The sequence below is a fragment of the Pipistrellus hanaki genome (genome assembly GCF_964339955.1).
Source record: "Pipistrellus hanaki genome assembly, chromosome: 19".
In the NCBI taxonomy this organism is placed as follows: domain Eukaryota; kingdom Metazoa; phylum Chordata; class Mammalia; order Chiroptera; family Vespertilionidae; genus Pipistrellus; species Pipistrellus hanaki.
Genome location: NC_140521.1, coordinates 11,183,505 through 11,202,284, shown reverse-complemented (window position 1 = coordinate 11,202,284; position 18,780 = coordinate 11,183,505). Strand labels below are relative to the sequence as shown.

The 18,780-nt window shown below is 39.7% G+C and overlaps 1 protein-coding gene across 3 annotated transcripts; it reads right to left on the bottom strand.

The window, feature by feature from the left end:
* Positions 1–1,556: 1,556 nt before the first annotated feature.
* Positions 1,557–18,769, bottom strand: STT3A (STT3 oligosaccharyltransferase complex catalytic subunit A). Of its 3 annotated transcripts, none has more exons than XM_084867326.1 (18): positions 18,630–18,769; positions 16,807–16,933; positions 16,055–16,115; positions 13,791–13,912; positions 13,055–13,200; positions 11,844–11,934; positions 10,719–10,825; positions 9,878–10,042; positions 8,516–8,696; positions 7,577–7,732; positions 6,546–6,637; positions 5,748–5,903; positions 5,323–5,511; positions 4,120–4,236; positions 3,900–4,002; positions 2,800–2,988; positions 2,394–2,509; positions 1,557–1,839 (listed from the first exon to the last, which is right to left on the bottom strand). In XM_084867326.1, the coding sequence occupies exons 2-18, from the start codon at positions 16,892–16,894 to the stop codon at positions 1,801–1,803; spliced, it is 2,118 nt and encodes a 705-aa protein (XP_084723452.1). In that variant the 5' UTR covers positions 16,895–16,933; positions 18,630–18,769; the 3' UTR covers positions 1,557–1,800. The 3 variants fall into 3 exon arrangements, with proteins under 3 accessions (XP_084723452.1, XP_084723454.1, XP_084723453.1); XM_084867328.1 differs by having other exon boundaries at positions 18,670–18,752; XM_084867327.1 differs by having other exon boundaries at positions 18,589–18,723.
* Positions 18,770–18,780: the final 11 nt, after the last annotated feature.

Genomic DNA, 18,780 nt, shown 5'->3' with positions numbered 1-18,780 from the left:
GAGTGGAAAACTTGTTGCTTTTTAGAATTCAATTTTTTTACACTAAGTGTAAAAAAGTGTGACAGTGAAAAAGTTAATTTTTAAAAAAGACAGCTTCATGCAGCCGAGGAAGCAACAACATTAAAGTCACCAAAGCAACAACTACAGTGATAAGTTCAAGGGTTATCCCATATTACTATAGAGAAAGACCATCAGTGATCTCGAAATGGTATTATTCATATTGGTAAAAAGAAATTTAAAAAAATAAAACAAGCCCCAGAATAACTTCTTTCAGTAGGGAGGAATTCTGTATATAAATCAAGTAATATATGTACATACAGTAAATCAAGTATTACATCAAACTAAGTCTCACACAGTTGAAGCACTTGGTATATAAATGGTTTGGAAGGGTAAGTTTCCTGGGTATGTTAAGTATACCTGAGCATACCCTCTAGGAGCACCATGTTGACTTATCTAAAAGCCATGTACTTGCTCCTGTTTCTGCAACAGGTAACACTAAACAGTTACCCTGTATATTTTTTTAATGACTTATGGTTTATATACTTCACTGTATATGTCCTGTATTGTAAGATACATAGTGTCCTACTATATTGAACATATGACTATCCCGACATTAAATAATATCCATAGGACTACTGTGCTTTGAGTTAAAATTTTTAAAGTTCTCTTCCCCTTTATTATAGTCAGGCTAGGCCTGTCATTAGGTACTACTGATAGCAATTCCTCCTTCTAACTTATAACTCATTTGGCAAGGACTTCAAAACCAGATTGTTATTGTTAGTGGTATGGTACGTAATAATAGAGACTAAGGGATAAAGTAACTCGCCTTTAAATAACCATAAGAGTTTTAGTGCCTAAACTAAAGGAAATGAGCAAACATACATATACTATATCATGGATAAGTGAGTACCAAAGAGCTGGATTTCAAATAGATATGCGTGATTATATTTCAGCTGATTCAAAACTACCTATTGAACATCAAATAAAGTTGTATATATAATATGAGAATCATAATAATAATAAACTATTTGCCTTGAGTCTTCAAAACTGCTGATTTATTCTCACTTGATTTATTCCTGCTTAAAAAAAAAAGGAAAAAAAACAAAAAAACAAAACACCACAAACCACCTAGCTAGTCCCAAAGAAGAGATCAGGTCCGGCTAGCCACCTTCTCTCCCTCATAAAAGTCAGAGCTTCCAAGGATGATATATGTTGAGAACAGAGATATGATGGCAACACAGCTTCCTTTCCTACCCAGAAATGGCACTCCTCTAGTCCCACATTTACTCATTTAATAAAATTTTATTGAGCACCTACTATGCACAGCATTGTGCTCAGTGCTGTAATTTTTGAAATGACAAAATTGTATATGTAGTATCTGACCCAGCCCTTGAAGTTTTCCTGACTTGATAAAGATAGTATGCCCCTACATAGCTGATTTAGAAAGCTAAAAACAGAGATGAGGTGTGCTTTCTCTCCTTTTATCAGCCCAGCATAAACTTCTGCTTTCCTCAAATCAATCAAAAATAAAAACAAATAAGGCACATTAAAAAAAAAAAAAAAAAAAATTCCCTCCCTTTAATTGACCAAAGTAAAGCCATGACATTTCATTTGGTAACCTCTCAGAATTATAAAAAAAAATCATTGCATTTGGCCCAGCCCATATTGCCCAGGGCAAAACTTCCAGACAATTCTAATCCCATGGTGCTCTGTTCTTATAGACTGCATATTTTAAAAACATCTTCGGCATCCTAAATGGGACGCGCTCAGTGCGAAGCGTATCAGAGCTGGATGCATTGTTTATGTCCTTGACAAGCCTCGATTATCCAGGTCCTTTACCTACAACAGAAAGATGTCAGTTTAATATTACAATTGGGTCAATTTAGGAGAGCTTCTCTACTGAGTTGGGTCACCCAGACGGGGAGGGATTACACTGGATGCCCCTGCCCGGTTTGGCTTTGTGACTGGTTTGAGACTAGTTACCCTCTGCTTAGCCTTTGAAATACCTCTGTGAGGAGCAGTATAAATTATCTACCTTCCAATATATCAAGGGTTCTCAATCTTTTCTTCTGTTAGCTAGAAATTCTTCACAAATTCTACAGTAGCTCGAAAGCACAAACACACTTTTTCCATCCCACCCTCTGCCCCACTGAAGCCTGACAATTATTAAAAGATCAAGTCCAGCCCCAAATGGAAATATATCACTGACAACACTGCCACAATGACAACAGACTAGGGTGTTTTCTCTCTAGGAACAATCTAAACAAAAACAAAATTCAAAATGAATTGCAAGCTACTTTTCAGACATTAGAGATGTCCCTATTTGAGAAATACGTAGTCCACTTTTAGCACTAGAACCGATGTGCAAAGATGACGGTATAACATCTGCTCACCTTGTATATCCTTACTAGCCAATGCTCTGTGGTATATGCTTCCTCCAGGACATCAAGCTCAAAGTCTTTATTCCCAATCTCAGCATTCCGCACACGGTCAAAACCTGGTGGACGCTCTAGAAAAGGACAAAAAAATGGGATACACTTCTTTCTACAGTGTAGATTTCCTAAGGAATCTGAGTCTCACTCCTCTCTGCCACTTGTGACTTTGGGTGGTTAAGTATCCTATTTGTACCTTAATTTCCTCATATATAAAATGGGAATAATATTAATATTTACTTTTTGGGCTACTGTGAGAATTAAATGAATTAACAGATGTAAGGAACTTAGAGCCTCGCAGTGAAAAACACCGTGTTAGCTATTACTGTTTTTACTATCGTTATTAATGCTGCGAAGAATCACTCACTGGCTTCTGTGTAGACCTGTCCAAAGCGGTAGTAACACATCTTGTACATAAGGCAGTTGAGCAGCACTGGAGAACCCTCCCGGTCCACACGGAATTCCCCAGTTGGAGTATAATAATCATGCTCCTTGATATGTCTGCCTGTGTCTGTGCTCCCTCCAATCCGGACCATCCACAGAAACTTGTTGATGTCTAAGGAGAAAAAAGAAAGAACTGCTGTATTACAAAGATTGCTGGAGCTAAACTATCTATCTTGACTACATATTAAATAATAATATTCAGTTAAATAAAATTATTAAAATTCATTTCTGGGAGGGGGGGTGGAAGAAGATATAGGGGGGATAAATGGTGATGGACGGAGACTTGATTTGGGGTGGTAAATTCACAATGCAATAAACAGCTGATTTATTATAGAATTGTACATCTGACACACGTAATTTTATTAACCAATGTCCTATTCAATATTTCCAAATAGACTGGCCTTATCAGATAATTGTATTAAATAAATGCTCTTTAACAATATCAAAAACAGTTTTAATAATGGGGGGAATAATGTCACCCCCAATAAATTCAACTAAAAAGCTAAATAAGAATAAATAACATTCATTTCCGCTATTTTTATTTTGATCTGGCTAACAGACATTTTAAAATGACATATGTGGTCCCGTCCAATGTAGCTCAGTGGTTGAGCATTGACCCCATGCACCAAGAGGTTGCTAGTTCCATTCCCCATCAACGCATAAGCCCAGGTTGCACTAGGCACATACATATATATATAAAACATTTTAAGCTGGAAGATTACTCTCTGGCTTAACCCTACTAAAAAAATTAAATATTAAGTTCATTTCAGAAGCTTTATGTTGTTTTCTGGTTGTAGAACTACTCCTAGACCTTAGACAAGTACAGCATGCTGTACCTACATGAGAAATATTTACATTTACTTTCTACTTGTTGCCAAAAAAAATCTCAAGTTGCAAATACTTAGGAATTTCCCCAACTAAGAAAATATGTTAGTAAGATAAAGAAGGACAGAAAAATAGGAGCAACATCTAGTTTTCTTAGAATCTATGCCCTACAGCCAGAAGTAGAATCTAGTACATTACCATCAGAGGAATACCCAGTAAGGCCTCCAAAAATGACCAGCACATAGCTAACATCAAGCTCCCTCATGATCTCATAGGCTTTTTCTTCTGTGGATGCCATTGCCTAGAAAAAGACACGCACATTTTTCAGAACAAAATTCCAGGTCATATGATCCCTCATGGAGAAGTACTTCCCACTAGACCCTGTGGGCCAAACACTCAAATGATCCCTTTACCTCACCTGCCCTACTCGAGAAATATGGGTATTATTCCACGTATTATTGTCCACTAAAATCGTCCGATTCGCCATAGCTGTAATCTGGTAGCCATAATCCCACCATGACATGACCTTAGCATCCTGAAAGAAGTAATGGGAAATGAAAATAACAAGCTTTTCCCACTGCCTCCAAACATCACATACAAGAAATGGAGTGGAAAGGCATCTAATAGGAAATGAGGCATGGCTAATTAATCAATTTCTTCACAAAGTAATGCATGCAACAAAAAATAAATCTTTGCATCTGGTCCTACATTTATATATAATCATGAAATCTCAGTGCAAATAACACAATCCAACATTCCCAATACTTTCATTGTAGATCACTTTTTTACAAACAAGTATAATGGAGTGGGAAATATAGGGGACTGTTCCATGTTTCCAAATAGACTGGCTCCACCAATTAAGTAAATGGTCTTTAATATATTCTTTTAAAATCAGTTGTAATAATGGGGGGAAACACAAATCACAGGATATAATGGGAAAGGATTAAAAAATTCTTAAAGTTGGGACTCCTCACGAATCTAACTCAGAAGTGCTATTTCTAATAGCTTCTGCAAAGGAAATCACTTCAGCCCTGACCGGTTTGGCTCAGTGGGTGGAGCACCAGCCTGCAGACTGAGTTCGATTCTGGTCAGGGGCACATGCCCAAGTTGTGGACTCAATCCCCAGTGGGGGGTGTGCAGGAGGTAGCCAATCGATGGTTCTCTCATCGTTGATGTTAATGTTTTCATCTCTCTCTCTCTTCCTCTCTGAAATCACTAAGAATATTAAAAAAAAGGGGGGGGGGGCGGGGGGGGAATCATTTCAGAATCTCAGAGGTATAAACCAAAATGTTAAAAGTGGTTATCATTAAGTGATTCCATTATGGAAAATTTGTCTTTTTTCTTCTATTTTCTGACTTTTTTACAATGAACATGTATTACTTATCTTCTTATATAATTGGGATAGTCCATCTCATGATAAAATCACCATCAATACCAGTAAGGATCATTATAGAGGAAATCCTGAATTGAGTGGAGATGACCTTTAAAGCTCATTCAACACTAGAGTCTTATAGTTACAATTTCTCCAAGTTTTCCATCCTTCTAAAAGCTCTGATTCACCATAACATCAAATGTCTCCCCCTTTATCCTACCCACAACTCCCCTTTTCCCAAATCTTTACCTCTGGAGTATTGTGACGAAGCCAATAGTACGCTTCTCGAAAATCATCAAAAATTATTCTACTGCCATCCCCACCACGAGCAGACAGCACAATGGAGGGCGAAGAGTAGGCCTCACTGGTCACCCAGGTTGAATGAAAGGTGTAGGTAATGAGAAAGAAAGCCATGACCAGTATCATCCCACTTGCCACCTAAACAAGGAAAACAATGTGTTATAAAACCAAATTAAATTTACACAACACAGAACAGCTTCTTATACACAGTCAATAATATAAATGAGTCAAAATAAGTCTGGGACTATGTAAGCTAATTCTGACCACTTATGACAGTCCTCTTACTCCCTTACTCAAAAACAAAAACATACACAAACATACACACACGGACACATAGTTTCCCAAGCCTGTTCTTAGTGTTGCTTTATACTCACTTCATTCTTAATGGGGTAAGTAGAATCCTGTTGCTTCTTGCTCTTCTTGTCTGGACGACTTATGTCCAGATTCTTCATATAAGTGGACAGTACCTGGGAGACTCCAATGCCAGAAAGAATGCACATAACAGGTGCCAACACTAGCATGAGACGCACCTGAAAGAGACAGGTGCAAGATTACAGTCTAATCAGTGTTTTACAAATTATAGTTTTCAACCTATGAGTACATCATGACATTAATTTAGGGGTTTTTAACAAACATGACTTTTCAATGAAATAGAACAAAATAGGAGAGAAAATGATTGATAAATCTACAGTAGTAGAAGTATATATTTCTTATCCTTCGTTTTTCAGTTATACATATATGTACATATGTATGAGTCCTGAGTAATATTAAATGTTTCTTAACGTGTGAGAAACAGTCTTGTTACAAGATATAAAACCTCTCCTGTTTTAACAACTCAACAAGCCTCCGTCATATCCCTTTTTTTTTAAGACATTCAGAAAGAGAAGGGAAGGAACCTGCCCAGGGTTACTTTCTCCAACAAGGGCAGAAGTGTCTCTGCCTAACACAGGATCGTGAATACAAGAAAGGTAGCCCCCGCAATCAGAACGCATGAGTGCTCACACCTTCCTGTGAAGGATCAACCAGTGAGCAGTTTTACAAGGCAGCGCTCAATGCTCAGAGGGAAGCATCTGCACAATCACCAGTACTTTCTGAATCCTGCTATGCAGGAAACAAAACAGCACCCAGAGTCAGGAGCGGGAAGCTGTGCTAGGACTGAGGGACTTCCTCACCATTACAGCTGAGAAGTACATGCTGGTCACACCATACATGATGATGAAAATCCGGGCATCAGACAGGTTGCTAAAGCAGTAATAGAGGCCAACTACAAGAGTAAAAGTAAAAAGCAGCTAAAAAAACCAATCATACATACATGGGAAGATGTGCACTACAGCAGTCTTTAAAATACCAAAAAATCAGAAACCGCATAAATGTCCAACATTAAGAAGGAAAATTAGAGCATATTTTACTTTATAAAATTAATATGCTACAATTAAAATACTGCTATAGAGATTATGGACCATTTGCCTTCTCCATTACACATCTCTGTAGTTTTTAAAAAGTTAACAAATGATGTATCTTAAATATTATTTCTCTAAAACAATACTAAAAAATTATCTTGATTCCCTATGAATTTAAAATAATCGGGAAAAACTAGCATTTAATTTTTATTCAATAAATAATTGGATGAATATACATAAAAATGTTAATAGTAGCAACAGATATGTGGTGAGAATTCCTGAAATTTTTAACTTTTTTCACTTATCTATTTTTTTTTATTTTTTTTTACAACAGATAACTTAGTTTCCTAGTAAGAGAAAAATGTATGTTATTTTATAAATTTTTTAAGGAAGCCCAGTACAATGGGTAAATTCTAAAAAACATATCTGGATTGGCCGGAAGATACATTAGATGAAGAGGCTTCACAATCAGCCAGGGCCATTGTGGATTTCAATGCTGCTGATTAAGGGGGAGGACCCAGGGATGGGCAGTGGGGGAGAGGTACATTAGAAGTATTGCCACACAAACACCCTGAATACACATTTTCACACCTAAATGAGCACAAAACTGAGTCCGAACTTTCCCAGGTCTGCAACTACTTACTTCTACCATTTACTCTGCTTCAGAAAAAAACACTTAGCCATCCTCTGTACTACACAGGGTAAGTAGGCAAAGAAAAAAAAAAAACACAAGGATGACGATATTTTACTTATTTTGAAACAAATGGCGATTCTTACAAAGAAGGCCACTTTAGAACACAGACCTGGAAACATGAAGACAAGAAGCTGCAGGTCAAAATAGTATGAAGACCAGGTGGTGGGCTGATGCTCAGACACAGAGGCAATGATGGGGATGTTGTTCTTCGCGTAAGAAGGGTCCAGCAGCGAGTAGAAACGCCCCGTCCAAGGAGATATTTTTCCTGGCAGCAAAGACAACAAATATTTCACAATCACTCCTGGAACAAAATAACATCTAATCCTAACTAATCACAACTTCTCATTTCAATAAGATTCTCAAGACAGAGAAGGACTAGGTTTTTTGTTCAAATGCCATCAATACTTGGGAGAATTTCACTCCTTCCTTTCCTTCTAACTTTCATCAATAAAGCAAGCAAAATAAAGTCAGGCCGTACATAAACTCAGACAGGAGGCAGAAGTGCTTCCTAGAAGGGTTTAGGCCAAATCTGGTCAAACCAAGGCCAACTCTATAAGTCTACTGTGTTCTCTAGTGCTGCTCCAGATTAGACAATACACAGAAACTTGGCAAAATCACATCAGCCTCTGAGAAGTGGAAGTGAGGAAAATGTGGCATGCCAAACTAAACAGCTGTGGTGTAGCGCACATGGGATCCGATGAGCCCATGCTGTAGGGTTTGGCAAGCAGTGTTAGGACTTCTCCCACCCTACGGACAGGAACCAAAAAAAGAAAGAAGGAAAACAATTAGCAAGGTAAGATATGGTTCTTTGATCAAGTGTGATTCTTCTGAGATTAACAGCTGATCTAACAAAACATTCTTTGTTTTGCTGAATCCAAACACTAGACTGACAAGTGAAACAAATGTTGAGGAAGTAGGACTTTGTATGTTAATAATGAAAAGAGAAATAAGAGAAAAAGAAGGAATCTTTCTTAACCCATATTTTTGGAGTTTATGCTATGTCCAAACCCATTCACACTTAATACTAAAAGACATGAACCTTTCCTACCTGTCAGCATGAGGAGAGTTCCCACGGTGAGAAGGACAAAGCCGACCAGGGAGATGACACTTCGAAAAAGAACTTCAAATTGCTGGGGGTTCAACTTGCTGCGCAGATAATCCACAAAGGCATGGATCTGGCAGAGGCCAAAGACCCCAAAGGCTGCCATGTGCTCAGACGAGAGGACAGGCTGTTGATGAAAGTATATGTATGAGAATAATGTTAGAAAAGGAATGGGTCCAGTCTAGACCTGAATTACCCTGACCTAATTCAGACCAATGGGGCAAATGAGTTCTAAAGCCACCAAGGAACTAGGGACAATCTAGAGGAGGGTCTAAATCACCTGCTATGTTTTCCGAAGAATACATACGCTATCACATCTCTGGCTTTTGCTCAGGCTATTCTTTTAGCCTGCACTGCAGTTTTCTCATTATCCTAAAATTTGCATTCACTGAAATTCTCATCACTCAAGGCCCAATGCAAATATTGTTTTCCCCCGATCTGCCAAACTGAAATCCATCACTCCCCTCTGCATTCTCTGAACTTTAGATCTCTTCCATCACGGAACTTTTGTTTACCTGTTCTCATACTCTAGTAGGTATCATGATCATGGTAGGTGGCGGGGGGAGGGAGAAGATTGCTGAGCTCACCCCGAGTCGGTCTATAGGGAGGCACCAGAATTTGCATTTCTAACAAGTTCCCAGATACTGCTGATGCTGCTGGTCTAGGAACTACATTTCCAGAACCACATACTATAGACTATTAGACAGATGCATGTACGTCTTTTCCCCCAGCAGGACTGGACCATATTGTTTCTTTTCACATTTCCCAGTGATTAGCAAACTGCATATAGGTGGTCAGTAAAGAAATACTTGCTGACCTCTGAATAAGGATTCCACTTTCATGAGACCAACATGAGAAACCAAACACACTATATTATTTGGATTGAATAGTTGTCTCTTAACTCTGGAGGGTAATGTGCTAAAAGGTTTATGCTCTGCTTCCTGAAATATGCTTGCTTAGGCCCCTTTACGAAGTTTAGGGATCATTATCATTAAATGGTGTCATTATCATTAAAAAGTATTAGGAATAACTTTAATCACTTTCATCAAGGCAGCTCAGCCCAACTACTTCTTTCTCCTCTTCCTACAAACCCAAGCCAAATTAACAGTCAAACTTCACAGAGCAAACATTAACGAACTCCTGGAAGGAGACTTTAATGGCCAATGATTCTGTTATTTCAGTTAACACCAGCAATCCAAGTGAGACTGTGAATAAGTCTTACTCTCCTCACCAGAATCCAAGATAAATCAATGTAGGTGGAGCTGGTTAGAACAAGATGCTAAAAGTCCCACTCGGCCGACAGCTCACCTGGAAGCCCACAAAGGAGATCTGCATGGAGAGAATGGTGCCCAGACAGTAAACGGTGCAGTATGCCACATAGATCCGGTGGGAGAAGCGCCCCGTGAGCATCAGCACCAGGACGTGGAGAGGGATCAAGTTGATCAAGAACACGTAGCCTCCCCATGAAGAGACCTATGACAGGATGAAAAAGAACAGTTCCTCTGAGCACTCCTCCTCCCACCGCCAGCACACCTTGGAATATTACCTGTGACCTTTTTAAAGAACATACCTTTATAATAACTAATAAACTTTATTTATGCCAAGTGGCTTAAAGAGTTTAAATAACTGATTTCTTTAAATAGGAAAGCCAAATTCACGCCATTGCTATAATTCAATCCCCTATTCCCTGTGGCTCCTGACATCAGAAATCACAAAATAAGAGGCACCCAACCTTCAGGGTGGGTTACTCTAGATGCAAGCTATTTTAAGCTCCCGTGGAGAATTTAGGGATATGTGGGAAACATGAGCAAGTGGAAGCAGTTAAAGGAAGAAGTCTAAGAGTATGTGTAAAATCAAACAAATATAGATATATAAAGGGGAGCAAATCAGAAAAGAGAGTTGGTCAACTAATATGCACCCATAGGAAATATGGTATTTGGAAAACTTTAAAAATTAAAACATCTTGCTATTATATAATCAACATCCATGCCTGCTGTGGGTTAGTCTTTGTATGGATACAAGAGACAGTAGACTTCTAGCTTCCATTCCATAGTCTCAAAGCTCAAGAGCTACTTCCAATTTATAATAGTTGATCCCAGTAGGTATTCAAACATAGAGAAACTCCTAGAAGAAAGAAGTGAAAAGTTACCATGTAGAAATAAGCAAGGGCACACTTGGCTGCCCAATAGATGGAACCAGTCTTTACTGCTTTGATCCACATGTAGTAAGTGAGTAGCATGCAAAAGATGGCAATTCCTGCAGAAATAATGCAACAAAAAGTCAATAAAGGGCCATACTGGCATACTTTTTAAGAACACCACTCTGGAACAAACTGCCTAATTCATATTTTACTACCCATTTATAGCATAATTATTGTACAAATCAGTCCATAATAGTATCTACTTCATAAGTGTTGTGAAGACAAACTTAATAATTACATGCTAACATATATCTCGCACACAACAAGCACTCAGTAAGTGTTGGCCATTATCATTACTATTTTTTCCAGTTAATAAGTTCCCTGCTAGTGTAATCCTAAATATATCCCCTACATCTTGCATTTTCATCTTACTACAAGCAGATCCTTCTTTCCTGACTGCCCCTCTTTAATATTTGCCTGCTGGAAGTACCAGCCTCAGGATCCAGTTCACCTAAACTACTTCCCAATAGCCTTCCCTGGTTCCCAAATCTGAATTAATGTCTCCTTTAACTACATTCCCAAAGTATTCCTTTCATATTTCTCTCTTGGTACACAATACTATCTGCTTGTTACTAGCTATTTTTATAGGCCCATACTATATTTACCTTCCTTCATAAAATACAGGCCAGTATAATTTTATTCATTATCTATCTCTATAATCTTATTCATTACTACCTTTATATACCTAATACTTCTTTCCTAATAACACTCAATAAACATAGGTTGAATTGAAAATATGAAGTAAAAGTCATAGTTTTAAGAACATCCATGCTGCTCATCTAGGAAAATGAAACAAATAAATAATGTTAAAAACAAGCGTGCCATTCAACACTAATAATTAATTCTACTTTTATAAGTCCAGGGATGAGTCAAATGCTACCTCCTTTCTAGAAGAGAGGACAGGAAGAGAATATAAACTTTTCTGAGATCCTTTCCTGCCTATTTCTAATCTTCTTGCCCAGATACCACTTTTGCTATTGCTAAATAATACATGTGAACCCAGGTTCTACTGCACATCGTGAAGTTTCAGGGGAAAATGAAGTGGACAGACCTTCCTTGGCATTTCAGTCTTACCTTCATTATCATAGGAGCCAGCTACAGATCGGGAGATATACCCAGGAACTACAGCGATCATGGCAGCAGCAAGAAGTCCAGCCCCTGCATCCTGTAAGGAAAGAAGGACAACAGGAAGTTAACACCAACGCATCTCTGAGAGGATCCACTCGTCCTTTCTGTTTAACATGGGCTCAGAGAACAGCCAACACTTTCACAGGTAAATGTGATGCTAGAAATGTTCACAGCACAAGACAGCTAAAAACTTCATACCAACTCCCCATGATGGTATCAAGTCTGAAACAGAACACATATGCTAAGGACAGACAAGTCACGTAAGCTGTCAGACATCAGACCCTGGCCCCGAGTGGGCTGTTTGGCTGGTGAATCCCCAGTCTTATGAATCCCTACCGCTAACAGTATCTGTGACACTGCAGGAATACCAGTCACACTTCTAAAAGCTATGCAAGTATAGGCAAAGGAAGACAATTATTATTAGAGCTAAAAAGCCCACAGAGCTATCCGAACTAAAGATTACAGGAGCTTAGATAATCAAGCTGCACTATCACCAGGCAATCTGTGAGCTCAGGAGAGAGGAACAACAGAATGTAACTGACACCCAACGTGAGGAAGAACTTGTCTGTTAATAAGAGTCAAATTGGAAACAAGGGCAGCAAGGAAAGCATGAAAAGGCTTCCAAACTAAACTCAAGTTTCCCAAACCCTCCTACTAGTTTAACACCTCTCAAGTATCTCCCTGACACCATAACCACGACTAAGAATAGCCTCCAAAGAGCCAGGGTCAGCAATGCAGAAACCTAGAAAGAGAGGCGGAATTATGGAGTATCCTACAGAAGCCAAGTGGTTTAAGAATTTTAAAATAAATCAACAAATAACTAACCACTTTACAATTATGTCCTGTAGTTGTTTTTCCTCTCCTTTAGAGTGTGAGGACTTCAAACCTCACATTTCACATTTTAAATATTCCTCCCCCCTTATGGAACAATTTACATTTGACCTCCAAATGTTCTCTTTAAAGGACAAATAGTTGTTAATGATAAGAAACCACATATTCCAGGGAAGAGCTGGAGTGAACCAATAATTCGGCACAGCAAAAACTGTCTTTAGCCTCTGGCTCCCTGCTAAGGTTGGTTCAAACCCCCACCCACCGCCACTGACTACAGACGTTCAACAACATTCATTCCCAAGCCTCCTGTCACCACAAATCCTCACCTTGAGCTCTTTGGTAAGGTGGTACGTGACGATAGTGGTGAAGGAAGAGAAGAGAGGGGCCAGGAACACACAGACATTCCGAATGTCGATGGTGATGTGGAAAAAATGGAGTACATGGTAGATTGCAGCAGAGGTGATCATTAAGCCTGCAACAGGAAGAAGAAACTCCATTAAGTTATCTATAATAATAAAATCGTTATATGCTAATTAGAGCAGACAGCAGAACGACCTTCTGGACATCCATCCAGATGACCTTCTGGACGAAGCCAGGGCTGCGAGGGCCGAGCCCCTTGCATGAATTTCATTCATCGGGCCTCTAGTCCTAAGATAAAGCACTTAAGGGAAAAATGCAAGTATCAATAAAGTAACAACACAGGTTTTGACAAACCACCAGAAATACTAAGACAGCAACTACTATAGGCTTATATTTCTCTCTTAAAGGTTCAGTCAGAAGTACAGAATTTAGGAAGAACTATCCAGGCCTACTTTCCCATACCCATTCTCCTGTCTATATAAGATCCACTTTTAGGACACTGCAATCAGAATGAAATTACAAGTGTCACAAAATGAAAATATTAGAAATAAAATAGGAGCTCCAGAGGCGCAATCGGTTAGCGTGCGGTACTTACACAGCAGTGCTTGCAGAGTGATGCCGAGGTTGTAAGAAATAAAATAATTTGTTCCACCATTACAAATACTATTTCTGTTTTTTAAAAAAGAATCCTGTTTCACTCACCTGGGTAAATCGTTCCACCAATGATTCGGCCCAATGGGTACCAGGCCCGGTCATCAAACCAGTTATGGAATTTATAAAACCCCTCCTCAGCAAGGAACCGGGTAGTCCGATAATTAAAGTACCTACAGCAAGGGGAAAAGGATCCATGTCTTCACCTCGTCATACTCAAACACTTGTACTGATTTGCAGTAAATTTTGCTCCTCAGGTTACACCACTAAGAAATTTATCATTACTCCAATAAAAGTCAGTTTGCTACCCAAAATTATGCCAAGCATGAAAGTCATTTTATGCTACTGTAAGTCTCATCTGTAGGTTCATGCTTGGCTCAACCAAAGCACGCTTCCCTTGCAAGAAAGTGCAGCTAAAGCCTAACATGCTAAGAAGGCGCTCTCTCTAGCAGGACACTGCAGCCGGCTGGCGTGTTGTGGGCACCGCCACAAGTCAGAGAGTTCAAGCACCCAAAAGACAGAACAGCTGAGCTGTGGGCACCAATAAATTTGACTCTTTCACGTGACAGGAACATGCAAGAGAACATTTCCATACTACATACAAGGACACATGGATAAGTTCAAGTGATGGGCATCTCTAAAGATGGTGGCTTACCACCATCTGCAGGATGAACATTTTTTAACCCACTCCATAATACAAGCTTCTTAATTCTCATGCTATTTAAAGTAGTTCTAAATGCCACCTACATAGGAGTGTAAAATGTAAATTATATAAAAATGTTTGAAATAAAACGCTTAGTATTATCCATGGAAAGACAGAGTTCTTTAGGTCCAACCTATGTGACCTCTTAAGTTTCTCACTTAAAAAGTAATTTTTTAAAAGGCAAAAAATATAAATAAGTAAATAAATAAATGGAATTGTCTAATTACTAAAGATAATCATGACTAATCATCATTCCTGCTCACCCCTCTAATCCTATTTCCTCCTTGGTCAGTAACGTTTTCACAGCTAAAGCAGAAGTGGCAGAAATCTCTATCTGCTAATGAATGTTGTTTTGGTAACTGTCAAAGAGACAGAAGGGCTCAGGGTAACAGGCAGTCAACATGTGTCAGAAATGTGTCCTTTGCCTACCAGTAGGAGAGGCAGAGGGAGGCGGGAAAAGTGTAGGTTAGTGTGAATAGGTCTGGGGTAGTGTCACACCCCGGGCCTCAATTTTCTGCTCTGCAAGAGGAAATGTCACATCACAAGATCTTTACAGTCTCTCCCAGCTCTATGACGACTACAGAGCAGATATTCTTGCTTTCCCTGACATCTCACCTCAATGTGTGCCCACCTAGAAAGAAGGTCCTGACTGGTCATTAAGAAACAAGGATGTGAGTTTCCTCATTCATGAGAAAAAATATGAATTGTTTTAGGGGAATCCCAAAGAAAAGTATCCATATGCCTTCAAAGTGCTTTCTAATATCTACACAAAACAACAAATTTACAAATACATGCAGGAACATTTTGAATCAATGCTCCATACGCTGAATAGGCTATGTTTAAGACATCAATATTTCAAAAACCTATAATTCTAGCTCTCCAAATTTTAATTAAGCCTTAGGCAACATAACATGATGACTCCAGTGTCTAGAGACAGACAAACCTAGACTCAAAGCTTAGTTCCACTACTTATTAAAGTTGTAACCCTGAATTTTCTCTTTCAGCTTCCTGTCTTATTTGTGAAAAGGAGATAAAGTACTACCTTCACTCATCGGGCTGTAGTTAGGTTTAAGAGATAATCCATAAAACAGTGCTTAGAACAAAATGAATGCTCAATAAATGTATTTTACCTGTATCTTTTTTATCTAATAAGCAAAATCCCTAATCAAACTAATAATGTTTAAGTTTTTCTCAAAGTCTTAGTACTTTACTCATAGGTCCAATTTCTACTATGTAAATTGTTAAACAGGGAAGAAAAAAAAAAAAAAAAGCCATGGATCTCAAGTTCATGGCTTGTGATTTTTTTTTTTTTTAGCCTAAAAACATAGAACAGGCCCCTTTCCCTCAATCTACATCCCTAACTGTTGACCCAGCTGAGAAGCAGACCTTAAAAGTGATAGGAATACCAGTAATGTCTTACATTCTTTATAAGTTTAAGAGACTCACTTGATTAATTCTAACAGAAATGTTTCAAAATTATATCCTTTGGAAAACTTGAGCAGTTTCCCCCCTAAATATGTAGAAAATGCATCCCCATCACTAAGAACTGACTGGAATGTGAATTTGAAACCCATGAACCTGAATGCTTCTCAAAGAAAACAAATGTACTCACGGATCAAACTCATGGATGACACTTTCAAATCTCAGGACAGCAAAGAGACGAGTGGAGAATGCTGCAAATACCAGAGAATTAATATTTCAATGTGCCATGAATAATAATAGTAGACAATAGAATTTTAAAGATAATAGTATTATCCAGCACAGGAGTCACAGAAACATAAAAATAAAATATAAAAGGATGCCTAATGTTTATCCTTCCCACATAAAGAGAAGTTCACTCTCTCCAGATAATGATACCCACATTTTCCACTTAGGCAGGACACATTTAACTAGTTACTATCAATGCCTCTAATAACACATCCACCTATTACTACTGCACTCAACTTACCTGGTCATCTTCTATATGTGTTGAGTTCCCCACAACTAACCTTAACTTTGGAGCAAACTAAGAGATAAGGCAATCAAGACTATACTTACAACTCATAAAAAGTTTAAAATATCTAAAGACAGAAATACTAAGGTAGGCAATCACAGTCTTTTTGAAAATTCAGTATCCAAGGGTCCTCAGTATCTCATTCAGCCCTATGAGAAAATAGAACTAGCACAGCATGCTCCCCATTCTTTCCCAGATGTCACTAGTCCTTTTATAACCCTGTTCTTTTGCCTTCATAAAATTACACTGATGGAGGACAGTAAAAGGAACAGATTCTGCTGAAAACAATAAGAAAGCCATTCTTGATTTTTTTTCCTCCCAAGATTTTCTCCTTCCCATCCCCCAAAGAAAGAGTGCACATGCACACTCACATAACACAGCAGCCATTGACAGAATGAGAAGCTTCAGAAGTGTGTCCTGCTTCTCATAGGACAACCGCAAAAATCCCAGCTTAGTCATCTTGGCATCGATGGGTGGCAACAGATGACCCTCAAGGAGCTAAAATGGAAAAATCAAGACCATAGGATGATATTGAACACCTTCCATTTACCCAATTCTCTTTCATAACTTTTTTTTTTCATTAAAAGTAATTGGTCACTTGCTTATTTTATGGTGGTAGAGAAACATGAAGGAGTCGAGAGCCAAAGAATACATCGGAGAGGGTCAGGACTAATACTAACGCCCGAGTCTTGCCTGAATTACAGTCAACTGGCAAGGAAGTGGGCACAAGTCAAGTGTGTGTGTTAAGACTAAAAAGAAATGATTAGACCTATCACCATAATTCTGTCTCCCACGTCCTCACAGCTAACAAGTACACACACAAAATTGGCAATAGTGTGGTACAAGTGTACAGAGAAAACACAAAAATAGAAAAATGGGGGTTGGAGGAAGAGATATAAAGAACATAGAAAAAAAAATTGGCAACAGCGAAAAATTTAATTACAAGGAGAAAGAGCATTCAAGAAGAGGTAGGGATGTATGAACGCAAGCAAGGAATGGATATTGAATACAGAACCGAAAACAGAGAAATAGAAGCCTGACTGAATCAGCACAGTTTGCAGGTCCAAATTTCAGTTTCAACTGACTGGCTACAAGCTTCCAAGGACCAGTGGCTGCAGGGTCAACTAAAAGAGCATGATTGACCGCTAATGCAGGTGTTTTTATACCATAAGCTGGTTAAGGGCTCAGTGATCAAGAACACAACAATAAAAGGATATGCAACACAGTCCACGGCTGCAGGGGGATCAAAAGGAACCTGTGCCTCTCTTGATCCCCTCTCCCCCCCCAGAATTACCAGAGGAGTGGGAGCTGGGGGAACAACACCGGACTGGGTGGAAGGCATGAAGAATCCTATATTCCTAGCTCAACAGTGAGAAAATCAAGCATCTTTTCCATAATTAACTGTCAGAGATGCAGTTATACATGCGCTTATTTATAATTGCAACGGAAAGCCTTATCTTGAAATCAAGAATAAACACCTAACTCCAGGAAGTCAATATCCCAGCCACATCCCTCAGGTTTGCATTTGTTTTCTGAAATGCCTGAAACAAAAAAACTTAATACTGCTGAGTTGATATGATCCCCACCTAGAATGGGTAAGAGAGGGAAGGAGAGTAGCAGAACCTCGACCTGAAAGCTGAGCACAGGAGCTGGTAACCTAAGGCCGGACCTTAAAGGAGTTCTCAGTGAGCTCTCTGATCCTTTTCCAACAGCCTCAAGCAAGCACGAGCAAAGGCACTTAAACGCTCCACATCCCTTCTCCCCGATGTGCCTGCAAGCGTGGCACCCTTGTCCCACCCGGGTTATAGCTTCGGAGACAGCACCTTCCCGCCCCAGTTCGCTTGCACCCTTCCCCACCTTCCCATACTCCTTTTCTCCCCTTCTCCCCCCTCCACTCACCCCTGCACCGGGACTCCGACCCTCTGACAGCCCCACTGCCAGACAACCGCCACCTCGGCATCCTGAGCGCCTTCCCCTCCAGGACCGATCCCAAGATCCCGGCAACTCCGCACACCCCCCTACCCAAGTGCACCCGCTTCCCAGACCTGCACATCTTTCCACTCCGGGGCACCCCACCACCCACCACGCCCCACGCCCCCTCCTCCACGCTGGCCAGGCTGCCTCCCCCGATCCCTTCGAATTTGGAGCCCCACCTCTGGCACTTCCTCAATCCCACCGACGCCCTGGGCCGCACCTGCCGCTAATCCTCCAGTTCGATCCCGCGGCCTTCTCACCAGGCCCGCGGCGTTGCTCGGGAATCCGCTCAGCTCCCACGGCCATCCGCTCAGCGGCGCACTCAACCCTGGCAGGGGCCGCCAGGTCCTCCTCCCGGACAGCCCCCCATT